This window comes from Micropterus dolomieu, linkage group LG01 (genome assembly GCF_021292245.1).
Source record: "Micropterus dolomieu isolate WLL.071019.BEF.003 ecotype Adirondacks linkage group LG01, ASM2129224v1, whole genome shotgun sequence".
Taxonomy (NCBI): Eukaryota; Metazoa; Chordata; class Actinopteri; order Centrarchiformes; family Centrarchidae; genus Micropterus; species Micropterus dolomieu.
The window spans coordinates 48,312,157-48,322,223 of NC_060150.1; the positions used below are offsets into that span (position 1 = coordinate 48,312,157).

The 10,067-nt window shown below is 39.3% G+C and overlaps 1 protein-coding gene and 1 long non-coding RNA gene across 3 annotated transcripts in view; both read right to left on the reverse strand.

The window, feature by feature from the left end:
* Window positions 1-784: 784 nt before the first annotated feature.
* On the reverse strand, window positions 785-2,365 carry LOC123968638. Of its 2 annotated transcripts, XR_006824506.1 has the most exons (5): window positions 1,989-2,365; window positions 1,712-1,852; window positions 1,509-1,616; window positions 1,272-1,384; window positions 785-1,063 (listed from the first exon to the last, which is right to left on the reverse strand). It is a non-coding gene; the product is annotated as an uncharacterized LOC123968638 (long non-coding RNA). The 2 variants fall into 2 exon arrangements; XR_006824505.1 differs by lacking the exon at window positions 1,712-1,852 and having other exon boundaries at window positions 1,509-1,701.
* A 1,149-nt stretch (window positions 2,366-3,514) lies between these two features.
* The window catches only part of LOC123968145, a 21,884-nt gene continuing 15,331 nt past the window's right edge, over window positions 3,515-10,067 (reverse strand). Inside the window, exons 8-10 of the mRNA XM_046044684.1 lie at window positions 7,512-7,631; window positions 7,285-7,426; window positions 3,515-4,579 (exon numbers count right to left, since the gene is read on the reverse strand). Of these exons, the coding sequence (XP_045900640.1) occupies window positions 4,269-4,579; window positions 7,285-7,426; window positions 7,512-7,631 (573 nt within the window). The 3' untranslated portion in view covers window positions 3,515-4,268. The remainder of the gene's footprint in view (window positions 4,580-7,284; window positions 7,427-7,511; window positions 7,632-10,067) is intronic.

Sequence of the window (10,067 nt, forward strand, 5' to 3'; positions counted from 1 at the left end):
CTTTAGATAATAGAGACAACATTTTATTCTTCTTTATTTAAAAATAACCCTTCCACAGTGCTTCAGGCGGTTTCTTTTGTCTTTTTTGGAGATGATTTTACCTGCTTTAGAAAATTATTTTTAGGGTAAGAGTTTAATTCTTACCAAAGCAAAAGATAAACTTTTTTAGTCATTTAAAATGAGCTGTAGATAAAATCTAATTGTGTTCAAGTACAAAAGTCCACAAAATGTTACTCGACACGCTTCGAAGCCTCGATACGAACGAACACATCACTACTCACAGGGGTAGAGGAACAAGCATCTGTGTGTGTGTGTGCTAACAGCTAGCAGCTAACAGCTAGCAGCTAACAGCTAACAGCTAACAGCTAACAGCTAGCAGCTAACAGCTAACAGCTAGCAGCTAGCAGCTAGCAGCTAACAGCTAGCAGCTAACAGCTAACAGCTAGCAACTAACTAACCCTTTTAGTAAGAGCGGTTCGCTCACAGCTAACAAAGCTAACATCCAACAAATCAGATGTTAGCTGTGACAATAACAGCCAATAAATAATAATGTAACACTGACAGGTTTCATTCTGCAGCAGAATGAGGAGGCCGACTTTTCCTTTGGATCCTTCAGCTACATTTTACTGCTGATACTTCTGTTCTTTAATTAAGATTTGAATTTGAAATGAATTCTTTTTACATTGTTGTATTCAGATCTTTGATTTAAGTTAAAGATCTGATTATGTTTTATTATTTGGCTTCTAAACATCTTCATTATAAGACAAAGACGACAACATCAGAGTCTCTTTGTTTATTTTACATGAAACAAATAAACAATAAACAGTAAACATGTTGTTGTGTGGAAAGAAAAGAGCCGACAGGAACATTAAGAGAGAAATCTAACTTTCTGATCTTGGTTCATGTCTTCCACATTGAGTAAGGAGCTGCCCAGCTGCCATCTTTGTTTTGATGAGGACAAAGAAGAAAAATGAGACTTGGAGCAAAAGTTATCAGAAGAGTTGTGAAAGTCCAGACTTCTTTCCTTCATCCGGACCTTTACTTTGAAAGTGTTGTTCCTCACCTGATAAAAGAAGTGTGAAAAGTGAGCGGACACGTTTTAAACTTTGTTAAATGTGTCACTGCGCTGACAGGACTCACATTTCTCACATTAACTGGCTCCAGAAACTTTAATTAGCTTTGTTGGTCAAAGTCTAATTCAGGTTTGTTAAGCTAGCTGCTCACTGGAAAGTTTCAGGCTTCTTCCTCTTACAATCATTACAACAGCACACCTGATGAGCTTTTACAGGCTCTCGCTCTCCTCAGGACTTTTCTCCATCCTAGGCCCATATGTTGATGTCAGCATGTTTCCATCTGTCAGATAAGCAGCAACATGTTGGACTTCCTGCATTTGAACACAAAAGTCAAACTTCACAGCGAGCTGATAAAATGCAGTAGAAGGAAAACACTCAGAGATCCACTTTAAACTACAAGGCCGGGATTTAAATGACTACTTTGTTCAGCGTCACCTCCAAACCTCTCAGTCATGGATGCTGCAGCATTGGACCATCAACCATCTGCTGTCAAGTCTCCACCATCAGATACAGCTGTCTGCAGAAACTGGAACAAGGTGACTACTGCTGGGATGAAAGTTCATCATCTGGCTTTAACTTCAGTGTCTAAGTTTCTACCATGTTGGGAACAGAACAGTTTGATGAAGCCCTACACGCACCAGCACAAGATGAGGAGTCAACAAGAAGGGGATTCATTAGTGACGAGGACAAATAAAATCCAGGCCGGATGTCTGACAGCAACAAACTAAAGCTCACATTCCCGACACAAGAAGCAGAAGAGGAGGATGCGGGAATCAGCTCTGATGAACAAGAGGACAAAGCTCATAAGACGATGGAGGAAACCGATGAACCTACAGAGCATCTGTCACAGCCTCCACCGCCACAAGCTGGCAACATTTAGAAAGCAGCCACATGTTTGAGGATTGAAAATCTCACCTGTCACATTAAACATGGAGACAGAGACGGAAGAGTCGTCTATATGGAGCCCCTTTGTTTTACTGCCAGATAGTTTTACAGACAGACGTGAAAAGATCTGAACAAAGAAGGTCTTAAAAACACTAACGGCAGTTTTAGACACCGCTCTAGATCTTCATCCAGAACCTGAGGAGATTCTTGGTGTCGTCGAAGCGACGCTCACCGATCTTTTAGCGGAACCCAACACTGAACAGAGACGAACTGAAATCCAAGAAGCTCTCCTAAAGAACACAGATGGATCTGTCATTATCGATGCTGCGTATCTCTGGCAACAATCACTGGAGAAAGTAAAATGTGTGCTGATGTTAACAGGAAGAGGTTTTCATACAAGTGAGGCGTCTCCAGAGGGACCATAGCGGTCTACACGGACCCCCTTTGTCTCACTACGAGGCTCGTTTGCAGACATATGTGAACAGATATAAACAAAGAAGTTCTTCCAAACCTTCAGGGCAGTTTGAGGTTTCTTGGCGTCGTAGAAGCAGCACTTACTACCAGTCCAACACTGAACAAAGAGCAGCTGAAGATTGAAGAAGCTCTCAGGAAGAATCCAGATATTTCTCTCATTCTGGATGCTGTGTGTCTGGTAGCATCACTGGAGAGAAAAACTCTGCAAATCATCTGAAGGATTTTTATTTTAGCTGCTGAGTTTCCAATAAAAATGTGTGCTGATGTTAAAAGAAAGATATTTGACTCCATCATTTGTGATCGGACATTTTAACTTTATATCTGATGTGCTGTTTAAACTGATTGATTTTAGTACACTTCAGGCTTTCTGGGTACTCAGGATATACTGCAAGTACAAGTACATGAGTGTATCAGGGCAGCACTCAGTCCGCTGAAAACAAAAGTCTAGTCAAAGTGAAAGATGCTTTTCTTTTGCTGAGTGCTCAAAGAAAAGTTGCTGTTTAAAGATTTCTGACAGGCAGAAGTTCATCAACATGCTGCTGTCTGGTTTTACTGAGAACCAGCCGCCAGTTTATGTCACTGATTTCACCCCAAAAACATCCATTGTGTTAAATTTATCACTGCAAAAGACTTTATTGACTGAAAAGCAACAGAAGACAAGTTCACACTTGAGTCCAGAAGACAAACCCTGGTGAACATGATGCTGTCAGGACTGATGAAGGCCGGGGAACCAGAGGAAACCCACAAAGATAAGAAACATGAGAGAGAAATATTATTTTAAGGAAGCCCAGATTTCCATCAGACTGATTCAGTGTTCTGGTGTCTAAACAAGATGGATCTTCAACATTTCTTTAAACTTGAATTTTCTCTAAACCCAGCTCAGTGTCAACTGCTGCTCCATCATTTCCGCTCTGCTTAGATTGAACTAAAAATGGATTTTTGATGTGGATTAAGTTAGACTTACTCTGGACAAGTTTTATTAAAAGTCAGAAAAAAAAACAGAGAAACTTTACACCAGTTTGCTATTGAGTAAAATTCAGGTGTTACATGCATAAAGAGATTAAACCACGATTTAAGGCTCATTTATTGATCATGTCAACTTTATTTTTCCAAAGAGAGAAAAGCCTGCAGGGACTCTGAACATAAAACACAAAAGACATTAAATATAATACAAATATGTAAAACAAACTGTAAAACCCACCACACAAAAAAGTATCAAGCACTGCTGGACGTCTTCTGACTGTGAAGGGAAGTAAGCATGGTGTGTCTTTCATCTGCTGCAGTAAGTTTCTTTGGACAACTACTGCATCTACAGTCCTCAGCACTGCCTGTTTCTTTGTGCTTCTTCAAAAGAGCTTGGACCGCACATCTGGAAACCCCTGTCTGCTTGAAATGTATCCCTGGTAGAGACCTTGCTTGTGTCTTTTTGCTGTGTTCAGTCTTGCTCTGAGGTTTGCCTGACAGGAAACTGTATTCAGCACCTTGTTAGCTGAGTTTGGCTGTTCCTCACCTGTTGTATTCCTCCCACACAGCTGTTTCTCACGTAATGATTGTGTTTCAACATACATATTGAATTTATGATCATTAGCACCTGTTTAATCTTACACCTGACAATGTGCCTAAAAAGTCCCTCACTGTGAAAGTTTACCGATTTACATTTACTGATCCCATTTGAAGGCAAAGTTTGGTCACACCAAATATTGATTTGAAATAGATTTTTATTCTTTTCACCCAATTTGTATTTTGTTAAGTGATAAATCCTTTAACATGTGTATTTTTACACAGTTAACTGACGTCCATGTCTTCTTGTTTCATTTGCAGAGTCTCAGTTCTGCTTCAGCTCAGATTCAGAGTTTGGGAACAGTGTGGATCCAACTTCCTGAAGTCCTCAATCAGAGCTGAACTGGCTTCTGTTCCTTTGTTTCGCACCATTTTAATCACTTCTCGAGCCCTGTCAGCCCTGGTTCTGGTTCTAGCTGAATCCATTTCTTCTTGATTTATTATTCCCCGTTGCAAAAGCCGATCCAGCAGCTGGTTCAGAACAGGTTCAGACACTGAATCTACGAACTGGGACCGAACTGATGCCAACCTGCTCTGTGGGGAGCCACTCTGAGGCCTCGCTGGATTCTCTTCACGTACAGCCGGATCTAAGCAGAACAAAGAGTTCAGTAAAACAGACCTGTGACTGTGTGTTCGCACAGAAAGCAAAGCAGATTATTCAAATGAATGTTAGACACAAAGTGCAGCCTGATGCAAACAAACTCAGGCTGATCCTGAAGCTCAAACATCCAGAGAGGAAACAGCAGAGACAATGGAGGGAAATAATAATAATATAATAATATACACTTCAAACACAAATGGCTTTTATCTTGTGAGAAATAACAGGAAGTCATTAGCGCGAGCTTCGTGGTGGAGCGTTCAGGCGCAGTTTAATCAACGCGGCAGCTGGTTTCTAAATACAGCACCAGCTACATATGTAGTTGTATTTAAGTTTATGTTCTGCTTGCTCAACAGTTGTTTGATAAAAACACATTCGGAGAGGATTCAAAACTTGTTGTTTTTTTCCAATTCTGATCATTTTGGCGCTGGTGATTTTCCTTTGGCGCTCACTAAAACCTCTTTGGGGGGCGCCAACAATTTCTCTATGCAGGAAAAACCCTGGTAATGTTTCCCAGAGGATTTTGTGAGACTATGGTGGCTGGATTTTGGACCGCCTTGGGGGGGTCCAGGGGCATGGCCCCCCGAAAGAAAATTTTGTAAATTTTTAAGTTAAATGTATTAATCTGGCAAAATAAAGAGGCTAGCTCTATGAAGAATTTTGCGCTCTTGTTAACAATTTTGTACCTTAGTGAACAATTTGATCATTAACACATGGCCATGTAGCCTTTAGCTATATGAAACAGCAAAACAGTCAAAACCAACTCTAAATTAAAGAATAATGATAATAATAATGATACATTTTTTAAAACTGAATGGACACATGTGACCTGTTTTATACTTCTTGTGAATATAATCCAGTTAATCTTATTTCCATACTGTATATACATTGTGTTAACACCTTATTTTGAAAACCAGACGTCATCACATGTGAATCCTCGCGCTACCGTCTGACACAATTTGATAAATTCTAATGTATGTGGTGCTCGTATAACGTACAATGAAGACTTATTAGCCTCCCTTCTTGTGAGACTCTCATACTGTAAATGACTGAACAAAGTCACCTGTCATCTCGCTTTTCTCCGGTTCACTGCATTTACCAATAAGGCTAGAATATGTGTGCACTCCAACTGTATGTGCCGCTAGCTTAATCGTGTTCTCACCATAGACTCCAAACTGTTCACACCCTTAACGTTACCGTAGTTACCTCAAAAGAAAAGTGGTTGTCTCGAGTCAGATGCAAAAGTGTGTGAGTGTGTGAGCTTATAGCAGTGGGGAGCAGCGGTGCAAAACACAACGTGAGAAGAAAAAAATTCTGTTCATATTAAAACTATGGCAAAACAAATTAAACCAGGGCGGGCCGCCATAGTCTTGTTAATTAATGTGAAACACTGATGTTAGTCTGACCTCTGTGGCCTGAAACGAGTGCAACACCACATACTGTAAATACTCGATGTATATTCGATACATTCAGAGCCCGAGGTATACCAAAGCACACAAACTCGGTTTCACTCAGGAAGTTTACAGTGTCTTTTTACAGCTTGTTCTCTGAAACGACACTCTGAGAGCGCTGAGAGTGAACCAGAACAGGAAGCTGACCCCCCTAAACAAGCTTGGACCTCACCAAAAAGAGGCAAAAACAACAGTTCAGTGGGGTCTTTCTTATCTGTAATTGTGAATAATACAATATATTTCCCATACTCATGCCTCATATTCAAGAATCTTGAAATACAATTTCAGACAAATGGACCATACCATTTTCTGACATTCACGTTAGTTGAACGTCTAATCTGCCCACATCACTTGCAGCAGCTGCTCCAGTCCAGAGCATCACATGCTGATGGAGACACTGTCAGTTAGCTATTTAGCTTCTTTAATACTTTCCTTCCTTCAGAGTTTTAAAATTATTTGACTTAAAATGAGCCCTCTGATGTGAGCTAGCTGATCTATCATTTCATTATCTTTATGTCATCTCATACTTTATGTAATTGTCAGCTTACACTGGTGCTTAGGCATGAGCCGTGAAATTGAGGATTAGTTATCAAAGATATCCATTTTGACTTCAATACAGAGTTTATTAGTTAATTTTAAGTCTTTTGTGGGTATTTTAACAAAAGACTAAGCAGTCACTTGTTTTCACTCTGGAATTCAGGAGTTTTACCTGGCTGGGAAAAGGTTAAAATCATCATGTTATTTCAAATGTATTCAGTTTCATTCCAAAAGTCATCTTGTTGCACTCTGGTTAATATTATTTACAGAGACCCAAAACTTCCCAATTCCCCAACAATGTATGACAACTGCTTTCTTTAACCCAGATTAGGAATACGTTGCATTCACAGTTAACATGTCAACATTCACAGTCAACACTTGAAATGATAAGAATTAGGAATTAGAGATGGTAATGCAGTCTGGTTCTGGTTCAGCATTGTGTGGGTCTGACTTTCTGCCAGTTTTGCTCTAGAATACTAGGTGACCCCTGACTACAAAAGTTGTCATGTGGTATTAACTGGTATAATATTTGATTCATCATCATCATCTACAGAGTGCACACATCAGTTGTAAGCATTGTAAGATTTTAGTTTACTTAAGCACGCGCCTGCGCTGTACTGGGTTTCTTTTTGACCTGGAAACACAGTTAACCCCCCCGGTTGTCACTGTATAATTCGCACCCTGTGTAGGTGGATGAAGACTTTACCTTTCAGATCAACTGCATGCTCCCAGACCTCCGACTTTCTTTGGTCTTGGACCTTTATAGTCACTTCTTCTGTGTTTGTGGGCAGGCGGATCTCAAACGTTGGGTGGTAATTTGGTCCATATTGCACTTTAAAAGGTGCGTTCTGAAAACCAAAATGTCAGAACAGCATCCACAGTAAACCAAAGGTTTGATGAATCGTGTCAGCAGCATTTATTTAAAATACTCACCTTAGGCTGGATTTTGATGGCCTGAGGACAGTCGACAGTGTAACTTTCATCTGCGATGAGAATGCATGTGGAAGGAACCTCGATGTTCTCAGCGTGTCGCTGTTGCTGTCGTTTGTTCACCTTCCAAGACATCAGAACATTTTAAGGGTTTATTCTCAGTAGAGCCGACTGATAAATCAACAGGCCAATTTAATCTCGTTACAGACATACGAGTATCAGGCCCTTAAGTAACAAGATATCAGTACAGTGGGGTTTCAACTAACTATTTTTTATTATAGATTAATCTGCTGAATATTTTCTCCATTAATTAGTTAAATCTCCAACATGTCAGCAAATAGAGAAAAATGCCCATCAAACATTCCTCAAGCCAAAGGTGACGTGTTAAATTGTCTTGCCGATCAAATGTCCAAAACCCAAAGATTTTCCATTTACTGTCGTAAATATAAGAAAAGCAGTAAATCTTCAGATTCAGACTCTTCACAATAGTTGCAGATGAATTTTATGTCGAAAGATTAAACGTTCCATTTCTTCGGATATACAACACATAAACTGGGTCTCTAGTGTTGGACAATGGACAGAAAATAGTGTGTTTTCAACCACTCCACACTTGTTTAGTATAAATTCCCTCTTTCTGTTTCTCTGTTGAGCTGCAGTGGAGGGACAGTAACAGAAGAAGGACTTTGGGTTTTGTCCCTCATCACTTCTGTTTAAAGTATGAAGAGGAGGAATCATTACAGGAAGAACCAGGGGCGTTTTCCAAAGTTACTAGCCACACAGCATTTTCAGTAGCCACATTTTTGTTTTTGGGAAATTACATTTTATATGATGATGACTATGGCGTGCTAAAATTGACTAATATCAACTGATAAGGTACACAACCTTATCAGTTGATGATATTAGTCAATAGTCAATTAGTAAAGCTCTTTTAAAAAAAACAAAACATATAGTCTATTAAGATAAAAACATTAAAAGATTAGCTTCGCATTGTATAGAATAAAAGTATTGCATGGGTTTAAAAGATTAATTGAAAAGATAAAAACTAAACTGAAATCAAATCACCACAAACATTTAAATCTTTTTTTTTTATATAACAGCAGCAGGCTAAATACTGTAATACAGAGTAGAAAAATTATCTGCATTAGAAACAAAAAGCAAAGATGAAAGAAATCCACAATTAAGGCAACAGGATTAAAATTTTATGTAGGTCTATATCATTTTTGTGCGCTTTTGGATCTTTTGTTTGTTTTGTATCTGCATTTCCTCAGAGCTCTGACTGGATTTATGTTTATCATCATGACGCTCTGGTAGCTCTGAGTAACCGGCGATACGAAACGAGTATACAGGTCTTTATTTTATTTTCTCTGGAAAGGTAGTTGTGATATGACGATGTGATTTTTTAAAACAGCACCATGTCCCTTAATCATGAAGATCTCTGTAAATTTACAGCATTTAACGGCACTTTCCTCCTGCCGTTTCTCCTCCTCAGCTCTGCCTTTTCTCTTTCTCTCGTTCTCCTGTGCATTTTTTCTCCACACTGCTCGGCCAAACACACTCCCGCACTGACTGAACTCTGTGTTGATGTGTGTGCATGTGACCAGTCGTGTGTGATGACAGAGATCATACCATCATGTTAAAAGCAGGCGGGAGGCCGACGGTCTACTTGTCTGAGGGACTGTGGCTGCCCTGTGACAGATTCAACTTTTATATTCTCTTTGACAAAAGTCTGGATAACCTTGATAATTAACAGCAGGCCAAAACAGCCCAACACGACCAGTCCACTAGTTTAATCTCCACGTTTGTTATTTAACATACCTTGAAATGACTACAATTTTTGAACACGCCAAAGTGGCTAGTGGGAGTGACTGTGTTACCCGCCACGGCTAAAATCCACCTGCATTTGGTTGGTTGACGGGTGTTAATGTCAAGCCCTGACAGTCTCATTTTCTGTTGCTACCTTCTTTTCCTATTTGTTAAAATGAACCTTATACCTACTTTACCTGTAAATCATTGAGCTACATCTTAATTATTAAATATCCTAGGCCATATAGACGGGTTTCTTGTATACAAACACTGCTGGACGCGCAGCCAGGGGGCAAAATCGCTTCGGCAGCTGGTCAGAAAGCTGTAGTCAACCGCTGTAATCAAAGTAGATTATGCATCATTTGTAAATTCTTGTTGACTTAATGATAAACTGCCATTTCAGAGTTGGATCTGTTTGTTTGTGTTTCATTTTGCATATTAATACAGGTGCTGGTCATATCATTAGAATATCATCAAAAAGTTGTTATATTTCAGTAATTCCATTCAAAAAGTGAAACTTGAATAATGTATACATTCATTCCACACAGACTGATATATTTCAAGTGTTCATTCCTTTTAATTTTGATGATTATAACTGAGTAACTAATTAAAACCCCCAAATCAGTATCTCAGAAAATTTGAATATTGTGAAAAGACACCTGGTGCCACACTCTAATCAGCTAATTAACTCAAAACACCTGCAAAGGCCTTTAAATGGTCTCTCAGTCTAGTTCTGTAGGCTACACAATCATAGGG